Genomic DNA, 23,482 nt, shown 5'->3' on the forward strand with positions numbered 1-23,482 from the left:
AAGGACTGTAATTAAATTGATTAAAACATTTTTTTTAATTATACAAAGTAGTTAATATACAATACAAAGATTGCTTCCTGAAAAGATGACTTCGAGCAATTTCCTAGCAAGATTGAAAATTTATTAGTGGAACATTTGTTTGTTTGCATCCCCGCTAATGACTCGGCCTAACCAAAATATGAAAAGATCGATCCATCTCTCAAACATTCACAATGAGACTATTAAAGGCGCAGATCTTGGCAATCTTCTTATATAGAGCAGAAAATTGAATTTATCGAGCACGAGAGCAGCAGAAAATTGGTGCTTTTGTAACGAAAGCTGGATAATGTTTCATCCACCTTGGAGGGCTTCAATAACTTGTGTGAAATCTAAATGAAAATGTTAAATCCAATAAGTATAATAATGTAGCAGAAAACAAAGAAATACTGATGAATTAATATCTCACAGCTCATGTGTGTTTCACACTTGATGTAAATGCTTCAATCGTTACAATTACTTCATCAATAAGGTCCCGTTCACACATTGCCTTATAAACAGCGTGGTCGGTCTACAGATAAATAACTGTTCCTGACGAGATCTCGATAATTGATTATCACGGTGCCAATGAGCAAATGAAATAATAATATATCGAGACGATGATTTATCGGATGCGATAACGTATTGAAACAAAACTGGCTTTCCGCGAATATGAAATTAAATGGTGTGGAACATTACAGAGTTTGATTTATTGTGTTATAATCATATGGCCATTTGGATGGTGTTGGCCATCCTCCCACGGTTATTTCCCTAGCTTTATTCTTAGCTATCGTTCATTTGGTACCCTTTCTAATGAGATTTATTGGGAATTAAAATGCTATTCTCTTCAAGTAAAGCAGAAACTAGATAAACTCTTTGTTTATCGAGGTAATATAAAAAATGTGCTATCTTACGATTTGAGTCGCGGGTTAATTTGCGGTCTTTGTCTGTCTTCAGGCCAAGTTTCACATGGTTGTTTTTTAGATCCGTGGCAAACCCAAATGAGTCTGCGGGGAATTTGAACCTTTATTTCGAAACAAGCTTACTAGAAGTGTACCTACGAAAAAACGAAAAAGTTGAATTAGCTTATTTAGTGTACACAATAAAAATATTTCTTTATTATTTTTTTAATTAAAAATAATTTTCTATAAAACAAAACATAAAACACTTGAGAATTTTTATCGGCCAGGAATGATCAAACTTCTGCCTTAACATTATTTGAAATGAACCCTAGTAGACCAAATTGTGCCAAATTTTATAGTGTTTTTATAGACAGAAAGCGATAAATTGTGAGTTATTGAAAAATATGTTGGAAAACTGTGATTCAACATTATTTAATATTTAGGACCTTTTTGAAAAACTTCGAATTTTAACAGACGATGTCTGCCTCTTTATGTGAAGCGTGTCAAGCTTCTGAGGTTCGTTTAATTCTGAAAACACATACGCAAATCATAGATTTTTGACCAAAAAAAACACTCCAAATGCCTGAAACTCTATGGCACTTTCATGGCAAGACAGCGGTAAATTCAGCAAACTTGGTTTTTTATTTTGCTCGCTGAAGTTCGATCTTTAATCGATAATCTCTATCCTATTTTGAACTCAAGGGTGCCTTTTTGGACCTAAAACCTCTTTCAAAAATTAAAACTCAGTTGGAAACTCATAGAGCTCAAAACGCGCACTTGTGCACGTGCACTCAAAACGTGCACTGCTCCGCAACAACCGAAAATTATGGCTTTTTGAGCTGTTTCAATCTTTAACCAATTTAAATGTAGGTATTTCATGTATCTATTACGTGCTATAATGAACCCAAATACCCTACACATTCATAATGGAGTCTCTAAGGTCGAAAATTATTTATTGAGTTGAAAAAATGCACGTTCATATTTTTGAATAAAATTTGTAATTGTTGTCTGTTATTTTAATATTATATCTGCACACTTATGTAACTACGAAAAATAAGAAAGGCTTAGATAGCTTTAGGATAGAGAACCAGCACATAACACATACATTTTTCAACATTTTGACTCATTTTAATCTTGATTCGAAACAATGTTTTGAAATCCTTGCTTTGATGGTGTTATTTTGAAGAACAATATTACTTTCATTGATTACAGTTGATCATCTTTTTCTTACCGAAAAACAATAACTCAATATATTTACTTTACCATCGTAGCTACATGCTGATTTGAGCAGATTTTGTCTTTATTTTTTAACGGTATATTTACCGTAAAAATACGAATCCTGTTAAATATACAAGGAATTTCAAATATTATTAAGCAAAGGGAGTTTAAATAAAATAAAACACTTTCAGTTTGTGAAAGAACAATTGTGAAGCTCAGGCTTTTTTATATCCAGATATTTGTTCGTTGTCCAGTTCTTTTGTCATGGGTTACATACTCGGATTCAAAATTAAAATATGGACATTTTAATTCCATATTCAATAAATATTTAAATTAAAATAAATGTTATAAAATATCAAATTTACACATATGGAAAGTAAGTGCTTAGCAAAAATACTAATTGCTGGAGCAGACATGACGATTCTTGATTAAAATATATTTTAAGTTAAGACAGAGAAATTTTTCTTCGTGAAATGATAATAGATTATAATATATGGGAAAAAACACGTTTATAAATTTAATAATTTTGGTACGAAACAATTAATTAAATAAATATTAAGTTGAACTATTTTATATTGACCCATTCTTGTTTAATTCAAATTCTGATTTTTAACAAACGTGATTGTCACTAGGTATTAGAAATCTGCTGATATTTTCTAGTTTGAAACCAGAGCACAAAATAATACAGATATAGAATCACGTTAAAGATTCTGAAATGTTCAAGGACAAAATAGATGTCATAAACAATTTAAATTTAAAATTTGACGATACTTTGCATATTATACAGAACTTTGTTGTTACCACTTTAACTCAAGAAATAAAAAATAGAGAGAGATGAAGTAAAAAAGCTTGTTAAAAATGTTAATTTATAATTGCGGGCATGTCAAAATTTTGCAAATTACAAGTGAGACAGCGAATTGTAATATTCTGTAACTAATGAGAGAACTATTTCGAAACAATAACATATATTAATTATAAAATCTGATCTTTCCAGATATTGTACAACCGAAAGAAGAAAAACGCCGTCTAGTTACATAGCAATCAAGCGGTCATGCCGTGAAAAGGGTATTTTATATGAAGATCCAGATTTCCCTGCTGCTGCCAAGTCCCTCTACCACCACAAGAAACCCAACTTGAGCCCCATCGTTTGGATGAGACCTCATGTAAGTTTTGTTAATAAAATACCGATTAAATCGATTGAAAATCGATCGAAACCCGTCTGAAATAACTTTAGAAGAACCAATATATCGCCTGAAATAATAACGTTCTTCACTAAATTCCTTTGGGTATCCACCAATTGGTTACGTAAGTAATGAATTTAGAAACGATTTGTCTTCAATCGGTATCAGTCTAATTATCTCTCGAATTCCGGAAATGATTCGAAGAGCCAGCGAAGCGTGCAGCCAAAGAATGTAAATGTGATCGAGAAGTGTCGAAAGGTGAAAAAACTGGGCTACTATCTGGTGAATTGACGATGCACTTTAAATACCAATAGGAGAATGCAAAATTGAATCTTAATGCCCGTACGTACAACACCAAACGTCGTGTCTTACATAATTCTAATCTATGTCATCGAAGACTTGCTGGAATTTACGTAACGCACATCTATACGGAGTATCAAAAGTAATTAATTTAATAAAAATGTATTGGAGCTTCTGGTTTTTACTTATCAGTGATCATAACCGATATTGTTTTACAATAGCGCTACTGTTTGTTAACTTGAATGAAGATAATTCGTATTATTCAGCAATCTATAGGTCGATCAAGCTGAGACTAAGAGGAATACAGGAAATGATCTCCATTATGGAGATCGAATGAAAGCTTGCTGCAAGTAAGAAAAATAAAGCCGCTACATTTTTATCATAGTGGACAGGTCTAAATAATAATTATTACTTTCGGCTTCCGCAAAAAGATACAATCTCGTATTGTGCAGCGACTTTTTCCCAACACCCAGAGATCTTCTATCACTCGTTAAGTGAAAATGCGAAATTTTATTTATATGTTTGGGCCTGTTATCACTCGGGAAATCTTTATGTTGCTCACGGTTTATTACGGAAAAGCTACTGGTTTCAATTTGAAAAAAGGTGCAGTTTAAATATTGGAACTTCCATTAGTACGAAATAAACGAATAATATTGTCCGTTTCGTAAATTGCCTTGAAATGTTTCAATTAATAAAATATGGAAGTACAAAAAATGTTTGAATTTTTAGCAAGAATCCAGAAGAAATTCATGGTGTTCCTAAACAAGTGTTACAATGGAAAATAGTAGATTTCTCATGAAGAAAGAAACACCTTTCGCTTTTCCTTTTGTCATTTTCGAGAAACACTATGTCAAAAATTTAATTTATTTGTATTTTATTGCCAATACGTTATGAATAGTCTAACTACAGGCCTGAACGTTTGGCGACACCTTACCATTATTAATAACCGTTTTTCCGAACCCTGATAGAATTAATTGGACGTACCAGTGCAGATTTTAATATATTATGTGAGTTTACCATTGAAAAGGTAATTTTTTATTGAAAATTCGCAAACTTACGTTTCTCGAAAACGGTTGCTTACAGCATTAAATCAAAAGCATTCTTTTGCTTTCAAATTTCCAAATTTGCAGTTAAAATATTACTTTTGCAATGGTGCAATAGTTAGAAAATAGATTTCGATCTCTCCCTCTCCAAAATCGCCACCTCTGGTAAGTCCAATTAATGCCACTAGGGTATGATATAGAAGCTACTGATAGTAGACAAGTGTGTAAAAACACTGTACTTTATCACGGACACGGAGAGAAAATTCGAAGAAGAAAAGAGTGTTTCTTTGTGACACTTACCTAGGACCACCCTGTACATTCTTTTCCGCAGGCTTAAGATGCATACAAAAGTATTTTAACAGCAGTTGCTTGGTTCATAGATACAATCAATATAGGTAAATATGTATAATGAAAATTATGATGAAATATATTACTGCAAACGAAGTAATAGAGTAAGAAGAAGAGTAAAGAAACATCATAACGATTGCGAACGTTTAGAAGAAATAAAGCATTAACCGAAAGCAATAATTTGTTTTGAAACAGAAAAAGAAAAATACTGTCTGTATTTTAACTTGTAGAACGCAAAAAGCTTAAGCGGCTTAAGCTATTTATCATTCGAAACACTGGATAAGTGCAAATTAAAAATGTAGCATAAAAAACAAAATTATTTTCCGAATTTAATGTTTGTTAAAATATTTCATATATGTATATTTATTTTAAACAGTTGATATTTTATGCTTTAAGCATTTTTTTTCAAATTTATATTTTTTTTCAAACTTCTTTTAGGTCGTTTTTTATAGCTTGGTAGAAATTAAATTTGTAAACGTTAATGCTTTTATAATCGTTATTTTATAAATATTAAATTATTAATTAACAAATTCGATGCCATCTCGTGGAAAATAAAAAGCTCGCAAAATTAGAAGAAACTCTAGAAATAAGAAATAGTATCGATTGTAGTTCTGGTGCAGTCCTCTTTTTTGAACACTTTCGATGATGTGTTTGTTCAGCATGAATTTTAACATTTCTCTTTGGCATAATTAATTTAATCTATTAGGTATTCAATACAATATCTGAAATATAAGTTTCTATCAAATTCAGAAATAAAATGTTTGAGCTCCGAAAGTTTTCTTCTAGGCGAAAAATGAATCAACAATGTTCAAATGATCAAATTTCAAAGAGAACCGAATATTGCTCAAGATGAGATAATGATTCGTAAATCAAGGAAGTCTAACATAACGTTTTACGTATTTGGCGTATTCTTACTATTATAAAGTAATTAAATTGCTTACATTATGGAACCGACAGTAATACGAAGCATCCTGTAAGCTAAAACATTTAAAAATTCTAACTGTTATCGCATAATATGAAAGTATGCATAATAATTACTAATTCTGAGTATTTACAGCCACTAGAAGTAGTTTGCCTCATTTACGAACGAATTTATCATCTTCTAAAGAGAATTCTTGGCATGCATTTTTTAATTTCTTCACCTTTGAAGAAGATGCAAGTACATAACTGTGATAATTAATTACAGAAGCATGTTGCCATGTTACTTCATTTATTCATTAGAGTTACCAAATCAGAACAAACAGATATTATTTAAATGCCGATTTACCGTACATATAATTTTAGTAATTTTGATGATGATCAAAAAGGCGTAAACATGCACCATAAGGAAATAAAAAGTCGATGTATCAGCGTGTTTTCAAGTGAATCACCCAAGGCATAATACTGCAAACTAAATTTTATACATTCAAGAAAGTAGTGATAGAGAATCTAACGAAATGTTTATAATCATATATCATGCGTGACAATGCGACAAAGCCTATCAACAGAGAACCTAATTTAAACGACTAAATAACATTGCTAATAAGGAGAAGCCATCTGTTCAGGACTTAGACTTCCATTTATGCTAATATACAGGATGATTCTTTTAAATAATAACAATACTTTCTGAATCAGTAACCATGTTGTTTGCAGTCATTTGGATATTATTCAACGCTTGAAGCAATTTAAAGAAATCAGTACATAAACTTTAGCGTTTTGGGCAATTGGCAAAGTCGATTATTAAATAGTTTGGCGGTTATTTACAGCAGAATACTTTTAACTATTTGCATATTTTGAATGAATTGTTTTTTCCATTTGCACATGTGTGTACAGAAAGGTTGTAAAGCTGGCAATCAAAATACTTTTGTAATATCAAAAGACTTCTGTCTTAAATTGCTCCGATACTTAAACCCACAATGATATTTTATTTAAAACATTTATACGTTCCTATTCAGTGAAATGTGATTTAGCTGATGCAAAATTTTCGTGGACTTCTTGATTTATTATCTAGGTCCTAATGAATAAGTACTTTTATTTTTAACGAAAACCTAAAAAAATAGGGTTTGTCATATACAGTTAAGTTAAGAACATGAGACTATTTGAGGAGGTGCCAAGCAACTCCACAAGTCCGCCAAATCAAGAATTTTATAATTGCCGAAAAACTGTTCTATAGTATAATTTTCAATGTGTCTTTGTAATTTTTTATGTAGTCATTTATACTTCGACTGAAATATAAATCTGCCTCACGATATTGAATAAATTATATAGTGTACTCCAAGCGACTCTTCATTCAATTCATTCATTCAATATGTAACGATATAAAATTGAAGATCAAGTTTATATCAAATTAAAATTATGTTTAATTTATTTATGTTTCCTAAATAACGTACTTATTCAAAAATAGAAAGTTCAAGTCTACGTAAACAAGTAGCCAAAATTAGGTCTGTATAATATAGTTTTTGCAAACAGGTTTGAAGCCCTTCGATAGCCCTCATTTGTAGAAGCACTTTTCTCTAAGTCTGCGTCCCTGTTTTTAATCTAATAATGCTGTGTTGGGCTTTTAACAGCTCCACAATCTGAAGTTGTAGTACTGGAGTTACAAAAGCATGAAAACATCTTTAAAAATGCACCAACATTTTTCCATAATCTATCAACCGATCGAGTTTCTCATTGTAAACCTGAACTTTTGAATTTACTATAGCTCAGGTGCCTCCGTGCTACTAAAATTAATCTGTTTTAAATATTTTTAGTTTATTAATATTATTGCGAATTGGCAGTTTGTCTTTTTGCAAAGTCCACTGCTCTTCAGATATTTAATAAAGTGGTTTTGAGAGTGGGAGAGTAGGAATCCTATTTATTATACACTTTGCAAAAGAACTGTTGGCCTGTAGGATTGTGAAATGAATGAATGTATAAAATTAATGGATGAGCAGGAAATAACCTCTCGTTTGGCACAAGAACGATGATAAAATGAATTTTCGAAAAAATACTCAATATGTAAGGTGTCACTTAAACCATTACTTCTTTAAATCATCCGGTAGATTAGCAACAATAATTCATGGTAGTTAGCAGTGGATACATAAGCATAGGTATCTAAAATACATGCAGTGACATCTGCAATCAATCACCTGCGGGAAAGTTGGTGTCGTAAATTCAATGCGTTGGCAAATAAGGCCTGGGCAATGAGCTTAAAGTGTGAAAATGATCATTATTTATGTTAATACATTGCAGCATATGACGCAAAGATGATGTACAAAAATGTGCAGTTGAATCTACGTGCCTAGCAAAGTACAGTTTTTTTTAATTGGTGTTAATTAGTTGATGCGGCTGTTTGGTTTTTAATGAGGCAATCTTTTCTCCTTTCACATGCTCCTCTCATTAAGCTTACGGCTTCATTCTGTGCGGTTAGACAAACGAATAATTTTGTTGCAGGAAATTTGCCAAAGACCAAGATTCATCGAAGAAGCAGCAGCCGATAGCGCCTATCGATTTTGCGTCGAAGCTGGCGAATTAGGAGACCAATGGCTCTTATCCGCAGTTGCGTCTTTAGCATTAACTCCGAAATTTCTGGAACGAGTGGTGCCCAGCGATCAGGGTTTTGATGCTGGCCATAACTATTGCGGTGCATTCAGGTACAGTATTTGATTGCATAATTTGTAGAGATCCGAGACAAATTTTTAAACCTTTTGTTTCATTCAATATAGTTAAGTCTGTTAGGCCCCGCGTGCTTGGTTTGATGGCTAGGATCTTGTACAAATTGGTTATTGTAAATCCTTGAGTCTGAAAGTTCACATTTTTTATTTCATTGTTGATCAAACTGTTGAAGTATTCTCAATAAAATCTTCCAAAGAAATAGTTTCTTTGGGGAAAATAGCTTTCCTCAAAGCCGAATCAACGACCTCAAATGTATCTAGTTTTGTTTAAGCCAAAAGAGGGCTCAGCTTCTATGGCTACAAAATACAATATATCAAATTACGATTGTTGGGGATTTCAAAGGTAGAATCGGATCAAACGTGATTCTTGGAGTGATAAAGTATTTAAGGAGCTTGTACTTTCTACGAAAATTGTACGCAAAAATGTATGTGCAATAAAGATCACAATATAATCTTGAAAAACTTTTCTTGGAGGGGAAACTGCGCAAAAATTGAATCATTTGATAGTTTTTATCTAATTTGGGTTGCCAAAAAAAACTATGTAAAAACCGGAATATCAATCGTACTCTGATTGCATGAGTTTCACCATAGTTCACTTCATAACCTTGCATTACAACAGTAGTTTTTAGGGTTTACAAGAATTTTTGGATTTAAAAAAGCAGGTTGGCGTTATTGAACTTTTTCCATAAAACAAAAGCGGATAGAACGGTAGATATTTACCATTATGTGGTCTTCCGTGCTCAGTTTTAGTGTCTATTTCTCCGACACTCAACGCGGTCTTAGTAAATGCTTTTGAAAAAGTCTGGAGTTTAAATGTGAATAGACGTTCAGCTAGTTTCAGGAAGTCTAGTCAACCAGGAATAATTAAACAAGGTGTCCCGCAAGCACATGATCAAAAGGATTCTGCGATATTCTTTGCATCAAAAGAAAACGATCCGACCTAACTTTTATTAACGCAAAATGTCTGGCTATTCTGCTATTGATCGTCAAAGTTCTTTAAAAAAATTATCTTTTTTGAATTATCGGGAGAATGGTACAATGTATTTTAGTGAAACTCGCTGTGAATTTGCTCTTATGTAAAACTCATATTTTAATGAAACAATCGAGTTCAGCCGTTTCGGACAAGGGGTAATTGTGTCGTGGTACAAAAACTACCAGAACTTTTCATTTGATGAATCGAATCAACTCATTTTCTTGTGTGATGCACCAATCAATTATTCACAATTTTGTGCTCTTTGTTAAGTCTTGTAGCGGTCATAGTTTTTGCAAAAAAAATATGTTTTCTTGCCACTTAACAATATTACATATTAACTGCAAATATCCCCAGGTAGCACACCTGACCAATTAGACGTCTGCGAGACGTCCATATTAAGTCATTTTTGGTCAGTACGTCAATTGACTTAGAACAGACGTCAATACTTAGACGTCTATTAGTCAGATCTATATGGACGTCCAATGGACCGAGGGTGGTCATTTTTTAGTCACTAAAATAAGCTTTATTTCAGACGTCCTTATGTTCACTAAATGACGTCTCGTCTTATTTGGAGAACATTTTTATATAACTTTAAATGTCTCTTTATAATAATTTTGAATTTTTAGTAATTTATTTTTTAATTGCCTGTCTGTCAGCACTGCCTAAGGATGAATCTTGCTCCCAACACTCTATAGTCAGGACACAAAATTCATTTATTTCTTATTTCCAAAAGCCAAAGCGAAAGGAATAAACCAGAAAGACCAACATACTTTATTTAATAAAATGAAATATAATCTTTAAAGATTAGATAGATTAGATTAGATAAATTACAATCAACCTCTATGATTAGACAAATTAACAATAATTCTCGTATGTCCCTCTGTCTAAAGTAAAATTAATTGTGTGCTTGTCTATTTGTCTATTATATCATTTACTTCTTGTCAATTTGTTCGCACCAAGTTTATTGGATTTTAGTTAGGTTAAAAACGCAGAACCCCGGCACGTGGCCGACACTTTAACGTGACTGGTATTCTGAACTTGTACCTAGCTTTTCTATTGTGGTCTGGGATAAATAGTGGAACGCGTATAGGTAACAGTGTGTGGTCTATTCAGAACTATGTGCCGAGACAATATATGTATGTAGGTAGGTATATACTGTCTTTTGCGCCCCAACTTTCTTTTCAAAAACAAGATCTGGCTGGTTTGGAGCCACAGAAGTAACCCAACTTTTGAAGAACAAAAAGTATAATTTTAATATAAAAGAATAGAACATTGGTTTTTAATTGTGAAGGTTATATAAGTAGTATTACTTTCCGATTATCAGGTATGAAACTGTGATATACTTGTAATGTATCAGGTGGTACAGTTAGACGAACTTGCGGGCAGTACCCTGGCAGTGATCAACCAGAATTGGCTTACACCACTCAAGCAAGAGGTACTGTGACCTCTGATTAAGGGGAGGAAAGCGTTTAGAAAGGCTCTTACTGACGAAGTCCAAGCTGACAGCAATTGGAGGCCTTTTGGAATAAAAAGAGTTTTCTTTCGAACGGGTTCGTAAGAATAGTAGTTTTTTTATCTGTCCTCCGGTTTTTATTATTATTTTTGTGGCTGGTCAGAAATACTTTTAATTAATTAAAGTTGTAACCATCTTTGCTTGCTTCCTGTCAATAAAATACGATTTAAGATTCTATAGTGTCTTATTGTAACCAAAACATTTCCTCAATATAAAGTAATTGTACTGACCATGTACAGACCTAAAACCGACGTTTAAGTGACGTCAATAAGCAGACGCCTAGCCGACGTCATTAAACAGAAGTCTGGCAGATGTGTCATGTAGCGGTCATTTGGACGTCCAAATGACCAGCTATCTGACGTCTTCTGGCAGAATCTCATGTCGTCGTTTAGACGTCCGTAAGACGTAGTGTGCTACCTGGGTCGTGATACGAGGCATAAATAAATTGTCAATCAATCGCACAAATTCGTTTTGAATGATCTCTAATGAAGAAGTGACCGACATGGTGAAAGTATTAGGGTTTTGCGAAGACAACTTGCGTGAAAGTGTACGCGTTTATTGGCAGTTAATGTCTAACATTGTTAAGTGACAAGAAAACAGTCATATTTTTTGGGCAAAAACTATGAATGCTACAAGATTTTTTACAAAGACCACAAAATTGCGAATCATTGATTAGCGCATCAAATAAAATGAGTTGATTCCATGTACCAAATAAAAAGCTCTGGTAGGTTTTGTACCACGACACTCAAGAATTCACCCCTTGTCCAAAACGGCTGAACTCTATTGTTTCATCAAAATATGAGTCTTAGATAAGAAAAAATTAACAGCGAGTTTCACTAAAATGCATCGTACCATTCTCCCGATATTTTAAAAAAGATAATTTTTTTAAAAAGAACTTTGACCCTCAATAGCAGAGGGGCCAGTAATTTTTTGTTAATAAAAGTTAGGTCAGATCGCCTTCTTTTGATTCAAAGAATATCGTAGTACCCTTGTGCTTACGGGACACCCTGTATAATTGTAATACTATTTAATATAAAATTTAGCTTCTACTTTTGTTATAGCCAAATAAATAATCAGAAACAACGAAACAAACATCCCTCCGATTCACACTATCACACCCAATAGACCGGCAACGGCACGACATAATTTTTTCTCTCTCATTCTTGCCAAGAATGTCGGTCGGCTTTGTCGTTGCCTGTACGTGTCATTACCGTGCCGTTGTCGGTTAAGGTGGTCACCACCATTTACTTATCTAATAAGAATGTTTTGTCGTGTCGTTGCCGGTCCGTTGGGAGTCTGATAGTGTGAATCAGCCTTTACTTTCATATCTGGTGAACTTCAACAATTGGCAAATAAAAATAAATCGGGATGTGTGTATTATAGTATCGGCATAAGAAGAATACATTTTCTTGCAATAAAGAACGGCGAAAATTTAGTGCACCTATTATGTAGGAGAGTTGGCCGATTGAAAGTCTCAAAGGAAGGAAAACTTTATCCATGTTCTACATTGTTATACATTTCAATTTTTGAAGAACAATTTAAAAAACTAACCAGAAATGCTATGCAACCAAGAGTTGCATAGGGAAAATAAATCCCAAAGACCGGATTCCTATTATAATATAGGTCAATATAGATCTTCCTTTTAATGATTGATACTCGCTGTTAAATTAACATCTGACAAAATAAACAGTGGCGTTTACAACTGAATTGTTCTATTCAATTCCACGTTTCTTTCTCATGTTGATGATGATGATGATGTAAATGATTGGCAGTAAAAAAATAATAAAACGCATTGTCATCCGCAATATCATTAGCTGTTCATAATGAACTCATTTTCACTACAGCAATAAATTTTCGTACGTTCCATGAACCATTAGTTACTGAATGGTCAAGCCGAGCTAACAATGAACCTGAAATCGGCATTTCTCAGCACAAAACCCTCTGAGCAATATCTCCTTTCAGAAAATTCACCGCTAATAAATAATATAAAGCGATTTCTTAATACGAAATGTGTTTTAACAGTTAGTGGGCGTAAAGCGAGTGCTGCCCCCTAAATCCCATAGAGCGCCTTTGAAACAATACGCTGCCGACATATTTTAGTCGTGGGCGTGCCCACCTGGGGGCACATTAGACGGGAATTCCCTAGTGATGTAACTTTCGTAAGTCCGATAAAATACTTCCTGGTTTCAGAAAGTGGGCAGCGTATCTAAATGAACAGCAAAAAATTACAAGTTTTTATTCTGAAACTCTATGTAGAAGGTAATAACACCGACATCGGCATAGCCAATGGTCTACTTGCAGGCTTTTTAAAGTCCTTTTAGTTGGATTGTTATGGCCTCTCTTGATTTCCGTTTTTAAAGTTACTTTTACTGTTTAATTTCGAGAATAGTTTAAAATTAAACGTTTAAACCTCGCGTCAAAACGGTCCCTCCAGATTTCCGTGTGATGCGTTAAAATAAACCAGTTCAATTTCAAATAGACTTTTTACACACATACATACAAACGGTGTGGCAGAAAAGTATGGAATAATCAAAGTATTCGTATCGCGTAGTTCGCCCACCCGTTTTGTATGCAATTTTGTTTATAGCCTGTCCAAGTTTACTAAGATCCGAGATTGGTTCGATTTTTTTTTTATGTTGTGGTTGCTAGCTTAAGCAATTGTGCCCGGTGATTTGAAAAGAATTATTTTTGCTCAATCATGTACATTACAGTTATTATTCTAATAGCGCGGTTTTATTTAAGTCTTAGAAACTCTCTATATTTTTTATTGTTGATTAATTAAAGATTCGGTTCGATTAGTATTGCTAATTCACTTTTCACTAATATTCTACCATACTTCCACAATTTGTAACACTTTGAAGAAATCTACTTATTAAGGATATCAATTATCAGAATTCCATTCGAAGATCTGTTTTGTATTTGGCATCCTTCGTTTAGATCCCACTCATATTAGTTGTTTACTACTACAGAGTGTCCCAGCGGGAACCGCCGCGACCGATATCTCAGGAGAAACTTAAAAATTTTGGATCCAAAATTCACGAAATGTTTTATAATTTGTTTAACAGCACAGCGTGAAGACCTTTCTCCAGAGGTCCATCTCAGTTGCCTCTAATGTTTCTTTCTGTAGTTCAATCAATTGCACTTCTTCATTACGTGTTTATAGATAGGCGAAGCTTGTCATTCATAAATCCCGATTGGTTTGGGATCAACATTGGTGTCTATTCTATTGTCGATTCATCAAAGAAAAACACGTGGCACAATAGCAGGCATAAAAGTACTTAGCAAGTAGGCCCGATCAATAAGTTTACAAAGATGGAACTTAAGCCAAAGACACACTCGTCTATTCTCGTTCAAGTCAATATTGGTATTAGAGAGATATGGAAGAACACTTGCAGGCTGTAACTGAATTAATACCAACCAGGGACAATTTCCCTTTCATTGCAGTGTTAAATGGGGCCTTTGTAATTTCTAACCTTTTTTGAACAAACATTTACACAAAAATGTATTTATTTAATCTGAGTCTACCTATAGACTCGTATGTCTTGCAACTATTAATTATTTGATTTTTTGGAATGCTCAATCCCAATTATTCTGCCTCTACTACTTTAGTAATACGTATTCAGTTAGAATCCCGATATTCCATAGGGAATTTTTTTCGATTGCAGTTTGTAGCTTGTGTTGTTCCACATACAATCAATATCCTTTCATGTATCTTACGGTTAACGTTCGAAATATTGCCCTGTTAGTATGCGAATATTAGTTAGTTAATTGACATTTCCGTAAAGAATTCTTGGTGGAAAGTGGATTTCACTACAATGGATCTAATAGAACATTCAACATTAACAGGCAAACCAGACAATGTTGATATCTCCGAATGTCTTACGAGAAACTTTTTTATTATTAATGTTACCAAAAAAAATCGTTTCTAAAACTTTTGCACCCGCTAAAATCTAAAACTCGATTATCAGATAATATATTTTTTGAATCGTGTACGCGGTTTGTCCAAAAATAATGAATGCTCATGAGTAAAGTACTTTTGTTTCTGACAACGATCTCAAAAATTGTTATTAAATTTCCGTCTGGCGCGGTGAACAAGTAATAGACAATAAAACGAACATTTTTGCGTCCCTGCTGAGAAGCTTGCGACAGGATTATGCCCGTGTAAAGGAAGATTTAACCCAACGACCGGCAAAGACACGGCAACGTCACGACAAAACATTCTTTTTAGATAAGTGAATGGTGGTGTTCATATTAACCGGCAACGGCACGGTAACGACACATACAGACAAAACATTCTTGGCAAGGTTTAGTCATGTCGTTGCCTGCCCGTTAGGCGGAAAAATGCCTCTAACCAGCATCTGAAACAGAATGTACACTTGCATATAAAGAAAAATCTAGTGTTTAGACGGTACTTTTATACATTGTATTATTGGAATTGTATTATTCATATACATATATTTTATAAAAGCCTAAAGCTAAAGGAATAAAAGTCATGAAAATCACAAGTCAAATAAACCAGGAATAATTATATACGTAATTGTAATACTATTTAATAAAAATTTTGCTTCTAGTTTTGTTATAGCCCAATAAATAATCAGAAACAACTAAACAAACAACCCGTCGATGCCGGTTACTTGTCGTCTATGACATGATTCGCCTGATACACGGCAGTTTTTTTCTCTCTCAATCTTGCCAAGAATGTCGGTCGGCTTCGTCTGACGTGGCGTTACTGTGCCGTTGCCGGTTAATATGAACACCACCATTTACTTATCTAAAAAGAATGTTTTGTCGTGTCGTTGTCGTGTCTTTACGGGTCCGTTGAGTGTCTGATCGTGTAAATCAGCCTTTATTGCGAATTCTTTGTCAAGTGTAACATTTTATGATAATTACAGGAATATTTTTTTTCTTAATGCATCCCTATACATTTTTTAAATTCAGCATATTTCTTATTGAAAATGTTTTTTCTAACAATTAAACCTATGCTTCCAATAAGAAGTATCCAGAATTTCAATAGAAATTTGCAACATAAAATAAATTGTGTAGGGTTCCATTAGAAAAAAACTATTAATTTCTATTTCGCATAATACGATATTACAAATACAAATTTATTTATGAGTCACAGGTCATTTTATAGCTGGTATGGGTGTGGTTCATATCAACACCGATATAATATTTTTATATTAGGAGTAAAAAAACTAGAGCAAATGAAAAGAAAAAATTGAGAAAATTTCAGATTCAAACGAAAAATTTAATAAAAGAGTAAGGTAAGATTAATATAATAAAATTGAAATGAAACCGTCACATCAATGAAAATCGTTTTTCGTTACGTGGTTTATTTTTAAATTGTAATATTTTCCAACTGGAAATATTTCTAATATTAACATTTTTATTTGGTGCTTCTCAAATGGTAAAATATTCAATAAAGTGTTACGGAGGCATTCAATTAGCGCACTGCAATGTCAAAGACGAAAATGCAATTTTAAGATTATTTTCTTACTTTTGCGAAAAGTAAGTGCAATAAACAATTGCACATTTTAATTAGAGACCCAAAATAAAAAAAAGGTTTGATGATAATTGACGCATAAACGAAACTTGCACTTGAAAAGTTAGTGTGCCAGGAAAAAAACATGTGAATAAGAGGACTCTTTATCTCTTACGAAGTCTGAATGCCAGCAAAGTTATTTTAAATATGTTAAGCTCAGTGTCCCTACTGAGCATGTTTATTATTAGTGCTTTCGACAGTGGAATACGGCGCGTCGCGTTTTCTAGGCAATTTATACCCTCGTATATAAAATGCAGTCAACCAGATGAAAAATGACTTGATGCAGATATAGAATAAAAGCTAATGTAGGGAATGACCTGCTTCAAAACGATGCAGGATGGGCATTGGTCGAGAATAAATACGGCTAAACTGGTAAATAGACGGAAAATTTACCTTTATTCTTAGAAATATGAAATAATGCTTTTTAAATTTAATAAATGTTTGAGACGTAAATGGTTACTAAAATAATAAGCACTCTCTAAACGAAGAATAGGAGGCTTTTGAGACTGGTTTCGAATTTTTAAATCTCATCAGGTAAGATTTATTTGAGTTATAACATTTGAAAATAATTAATAACTGTGATAGACGTCTTTATATACATCAGTTGAAGCAGTAGAACAATAAAAGAACAGAAGAAAAAGTTCAAATCTCAAATTTATATCTCGATTACAGTCGCCTGACTTAACAACCAAGATTTTCATACGCACAACTTTCTTTTGAAAAATGCATTGAACATGATTGTAACTGAAAAATATAATTTCTTAAAATACTCTGGTCCAGTCTAGAAAACTAGTCACGAAAACAACGGTTGAATCAGTATTTCGAATAAGTAACATATCAATACATTTTATTAGATACCGACAAATTTTCATGAAATCCTCAATAGTAAATTACTAAATTAAATAATTAAAATTGAGAATGTTATTCAGCTACATACAAACAATGCAGATTTAAATCGCCAAGTGATAAGACAAGAAGTTAATATATTAATGTTTTTGATAATAAAAGCAGAGAGGACATTCAAACAACATCGGACATTTCAAAAAAATAAATTAGGCGGAGGAAATGGATAAAGAAACCTTATTTACATTAAAAGTTTGTTGATATTCTATCATGTTCTGAAAATTAAACTTTCCGTAGAAAATTGGAATAATGAAGCATTTGCGGACACTTTTAAACTAGTTTTGAAATTTTTTTAGTCCAATCCACAATCTGTTGAAATTAATATTCTTCATATATTCCAGTAATATATTTTCATAAATAAATTGGTTTGTTATGAAACTTTTCTTATAATAAAATCTTATTAATATTATTGAGTACTAAAAAAAGATGTGCTTTAAGGAAAATGAGAATTTACAAGCTTCGTATTCAAGATTTAAGTTAGCAAATGTTGTAAATTTTCTTCATATTCAGATATATTTTAATAGTTTTTTGGTTTGATTTGGTTGGTTAATTGTGGCAATGCGCTTCAATTTATTTCTAATTAATAATTGAATTCATTGGTATATATTAGCACAACCACCTGAAATCCTTTCGCAACACTAGTTATCTCAGAAAATCTGGAATTTATTCAGCAGCCTTTATTGAAAAATGTTACAAAATTGGCAGAAATTTAAAAATATAATTTAAATATTTTATATCTACTTCAAATAACAGTAAAGAGGAGCACTTTAGGAGAATCTATCTGTAATAATGTAAAAACCACTTTACCTTTCTAGAAGAAAGCGCAAACATCTGTTCACTGGAAGCGCTTTGCAAATAGGAAACGAAATATTTCTATTATCATTGAATTGAAATCCTTAGTCATTTATTTCCATTGTCAACAGTTAATAAAAGTGAAAATAAGTTTAAAAAAGGCAACAGCAAACCAAGAGCAACACAACCATTAAGAAGCTCTTACACGCTTTGAGGAAGCTTAAGTCCGAAGTGAATAGACACGAACTCGGCTTTACAGTGGGCACTTGCTACTTTTATCAAGACAAGAGACAAATACCCTATAAATCTAATTAAATGGTCTTCGGATCTATACAGGGTGGGATTACTATTCCGGCCGGGTTCTCAGTGTCACATTGATCATAAAAGGGTCGTTCTAATTAAATAACTTCAGTTAAGGCGATAACGTTAAGGAAGATATATATTTAAGCGCAAAGAAGTAAATTGGCATTAGTCGAATTAAGGAAATGTCCTTAGCCATTAACAATGTTTTCAGTTTATTGAGATTAATAGCTTTGTCCAGCCAAATGACGAAACGAATAATTAACATACGGAAATTTACGTTCCGGTTTTTTTTTTACGGATGATGGGGATTCTATGAATGTTTTGTTGTGACTTTCAAATTGGTGCTGTAAAAACCTTTAACTTATTTTCATTTAATGCGAATTAATCTGATGAAAAAAACGCTGTGATTAAATGCGCTCAGTAGTTAATGAATTATATTCATTACAGATGGTTGTGCGATGTGAAACATGGATTTTTTAAATTTCTTCAAAGGTATTGGCTAGGTGGGATGGCAATTTGACTTAATTGACTCAATAGAAATACAACACAGAATAACTAATGAAAGTAAATATAATTAACTTTTCTTCGTATTATTATTAAAAATTCGTAAGTTTTATAAAATGTATTACAGAATGCCAATTAAATGTTTTAAATAAAATAAAGTGTTTGATATCTAAATTAACAGATAAACAATAGACATATTTTTTTGCAAATCACACTTTGCGTTAAATTTTTTTGCAAATGAATATTTCTAGTCCAAGGATAATTTATATTTCCTTATAACTACTAATAATGTTAAAATTGTGGAACTCTTGGAAAATAGTCATGATTAATTATAAGAAGATTCAAATAGTCGCCAACAGTTAAAAGTCGATGGACAGTCGTTTAAATGACGAATTACCAACATAATATCGCGCGGAAAAAATCCGTAGTCTCGGTAATATAAAGTAAGAAAACATGTCGTCGAATGCAACTCTGTAAAGCAGCGCATTATCTTCCAAGAAGCTCCGACGTAAGAAAGGATCATAAAGAACTTTTTTCCGCATCAAGAATGCAAGAAATTATCTAGATGGTTGCCCGACTTAATTTGTTTAACAAGATCACAAATTGCGACCGAGATCTGCGATATTGTCAACCATCTAAATTCTAAGGCTTCTATTCATTCAGCGAAATCTCTAATATCTTCATGCGTTTTCGCGGTACCACGATTTTGTTTATCGGCAATTGTCGCCGACTGTCACTTACCTTCGATTCTTCGTTTAACAATCACCAAAGAAGGAACAAAAGTGTCAATGTATGTGTAATTATTTCATTTATACGGAGAAGCCGGAATAATTCACATTTATTCGTATATTTGGAAGATAAATCTATCAGACTGGCGTTTCCAAATCGATTAAATCTATGCCAGCAAAATAGTTTTGAAAATTGTGCGATAAATTGATTATAGTGAAATACAGTATAGCTATAATAAAAACGAGTGCACTAGCCGAATGATTCAAATGGAATGAAGCGAAGTATACGAAATAAATTTCTGAGAGTCAACACCACCTAGCTATAAAGCCTATCACCGTCTTGTGCAATTGAACTTCCCATTTTTATTTGATTTTATACTAGATTTTACCAAGGTTCTCGACATTTCACTTAAATGAAGATGATCTCACCTGACTCTCCATGAGAGAATTATGAAACTTTTCAAGGAAAGGGTAAATGAATCAATCATCCTCTGGTTAGCCACTGAAGAATTTACCATTTGCACAAAAAGAATGGAAAAGTTGCATCATTGATTATTAAAATTATAATTAGTATTTTAAACAAATTTAAATTCGATACAACTTTTATTAAAATCTATGTCAAAGTGCCTCCGATATTTCACTATCGTTTTTTTATGCACAAAACTTATGGTTTCATGACCAGGAACTTGAACTTGAACCGCAAAGTCCTCGACATTTTTTATCAACAAAAAACTAGAGAAATCATCTGTTTTGAGTAAACCAGTTTTTCAGCACTCTTCTAAGCATGTTGTTATGGATCGTACTGTACTTACACCTTAAATATTTTGAAAATAGTTGTTTTTCATAAATTTCGACTAATGCAATTTCAACATGCTCAGGAAATATCTATAATAAAAAATAAATTAAAAAAATCCTGTCACAAAAGAGTTATTCTATGATTCACATCAGTTAAAAATAATTTGTATATTCTCGAATTTAAATATGTAATTGAAAATCAGGCAACTTTTTTAGTGATATTTGTAACTAAACTATGTTATTGATGAGCCTAAGATTTCAACACTCAGTATGTGCGGTTTTTATATTTGGTTGGCACGTAAAAACGTCGAAACATAAATAGAAAAATATATGACCAAAAGACTAAAAATAATCCACAATCCAGTTTCTTTTATCTAAAAATTTGGAACCTGAAAATCATGTTTTACAAAATAAATGAACAAACTTTTGGAAAAAACACTTGTAAAAGCGGCGTCGCTGTACTTTTGGCTTCACGATCATGCACGTAAAAAGTTGGCAGGCTGCTATTCCGCAGTATATTAGAGCTTAGAAGAAGTATGTGGTTAATTTGCGTGAATCTCCGAGTTTATTTCCGGGATCCCATCATAAAAGATCATGTTTCATTCAGGGGGAGTTACAACGGTCACTTTATCCGCCAAATCAAAAAGGTTCTTATGTTATTTATGTTATCTTACATGGGTTTTTTACATTTATAATTTTCATGTTTTTAGTACAAGTATATGTCATTTTTTAATTGATGTTCTATATGTATATTGAAGAAAATATTTTTTATTAAAAACCAACAGATAATTTAGCGCGCAATATATGAAATGCATATTTTGCGGTAACCTAAAGTCAGTTTTGTCATACACTGTAAATAAATCAGTAGTTTTTGAAATCCAATGAGATAAAGTTGTATAGTTTTGCTGTTTTAGGTATATATATTTTCTAAGAAAATGTCGAATTTTTTAATATATTTATATGGTTTTTCACTTTCGTGCGCTTCTTGTCAGGATGTGTTTTAATTCAGTTGATTCGGTGAATTATAGAATTGGTCGTTCTGTTAGAAAAATGTCCTTTAAAACCATAAACATATGGTTAGAAAATATCTGAAAATGTTCCAAAACAAGCGTATTTACCGTTCTTCTCTGAACACAGTTTTTATGATTATAGGAAGAAAAACTGCTGTGAAATTAACCGCACAACATTGACCTGTTCATACAGCTACCATAACACAGATATCAATCCATTCGCCACAGGGCTTTCGGTGTTCCGCAGATTTATTGCGACCTCTTTCACCCGAGCCCATGTATATACATGCATAATTTGGTGCGAAACAAATGAGTCGTTATTACGTTTTCACTTCTTCGAGATCTTCGTGAACCGCAAGCAACCTCGGTTAACGGGTTTCTTCGTTTTGTGCCGGATGGAAGTTTTGACAGTCAACTTTTGAAATCGACAGTGAAGAACTTTGCATTCTCGAACATCCATTGCTGAAGTTTATTTGAAATATAGTGAATATGTTTGTTTCGTATTGAAGTGTTTTTAATTGATGGTTGATTTAGCCAAGGGTTTTCGAGCTTAACCAGGTTTCGGTTCTAACAAGAGCATTATCAAGCAAAAGCGCGCCAGCTTTTTATCTCTTATCGGATTTTCGGTCTCTTGATGTAACTCTGATTCGAGTCATCGTTTAGAAGTTTTGCCCCTTTCACGAAATCTAATTATACAGTGATCTGTAATGGATTAAAATTTATAATCTAAAACCTCATAACAAAGACAGAACTGCAAGAACTTGTAGCATCTCCAAGTAATCATTATTTATTCATTAAAAACTCACAGCTGTTTCAAATAAAATCTTAAGAATTAATTGATATTTTAGTAGAATTCCAGGTCTTTTAACTTTTTTGATTCTTTTTCTTTCACTTTTCACTTCAAACATTAAATACTTTTAAAAACAATCAGTTGCCTTTGCTAGTTTGCACACTTGAGACAATCGTGAGTGTACTTTAGTTTACCTTTTTACTAATTTCTGATTCTCTCCCTAGTTCTTTCTCTTTAGCCTACAGCAGCCTTTTTTAAAATTGAGCTTTCTTTAAAAAAACACGGTATGAATTTATTGTTTTATTTCTCAGAGCGTCTACTATTTCGAGCTGTATCTTGTGCTCTTTTTGTCCGACGTTCTGCTGTGTGATTTTCTTTAGTTTTCCTAGGATAAATAACTCGTTTCTAATAACGTAATAGAGTAATCTAGAGAGCTAGCGATACGAGCAATCTAAATAAATAACTGAAATTATGCGATTATGGAAAGAATCGAATTAGTGCGATTAAAAATAGAAAATATATCGAATTAATTTTGCGATTCGATAGAGGTCTTCGATTTTAATTCTAATTTGAATACTAAGTCGACTAGAAACGCGTTTATTCGATTCACAGTATTGATTTGGGATGGAGTCGGTGTGAAATAGAGATGCAATACAATAACTTTTTTGAGGACAAAACAGTTCGAGCTAAAAACTAGAGACAAATCAGAGATGGGTTGGAAAAAAATGGAAAATCAGATATGGAAATATGCGGAAAGGTGCACTAGGAGACCTTTTTATTCAGGAAATAATTCGATGTGTGTGATTTACTGGTGGCTGGCACTCGAACGACAATAGAAGAAAAAATATCTCATGATATTGAGGGTGAGAAATGGTTTTTAGTGAGCAAATAATTACAGTTTCGTGTTTTATTGGAGAGTAGTGAACCTCAAACGACAACAGAGAAACAAACTGACGCAAATTTGCAACGAAAACAATTCGATTTACAGGC

General features: G+C 32.8%; 1 protein-coding gene across 6 annotated transcripts in view; it reads left to right on the forward strand.

Moving 5' to 3' along the window:
• Positions 1–23,482, forward strand: part of LOC109540254 (calpain-9) — a 117,488-nt gene that overhangs the window by 82,552 nt on the left and 11,454 nt on the right. For all 6 annotated transcript variants that reach the window (XR_007280878.1, XM_048663837.1, XM_019908542.2 and 3 more), the window contains 2 exons: positions 3,130–3,298; positions 8,419–8,618. Coding sequence is in view for 5 of the 6 variants with exons in the window: in XM_048663837.1 (XP_048519794.1) it covers positions 3,130–3,298; positions 8,419–8,618 (369 nt within the window). In the remaining variant the exon portion in view is untranslated. The remainder of the gene's footprint in view (positions 1–3,129; positions 3,299–8,418; positions 8,619–23,482) is intronic.

Source organism: Dendroctonus ponderosae, unplaced genomic scaffold (assembly GCF_020466585.1).
Source record: "Dendroctonus ponderosae isolate FM_Combo_2020 unplaced genomic scaffold, Dpon_F_20191213v2 Dpon_F_20191213_2, whole genome shotgun sequence".
Classification (NCBI taxonomy): domain Eukaryota; kingdom Metazoa; phylum Arthropoda; class Insecta; order Coleoptera; family Curculionidae; genus Dendroctonus; species Dendroctonus ponderosae.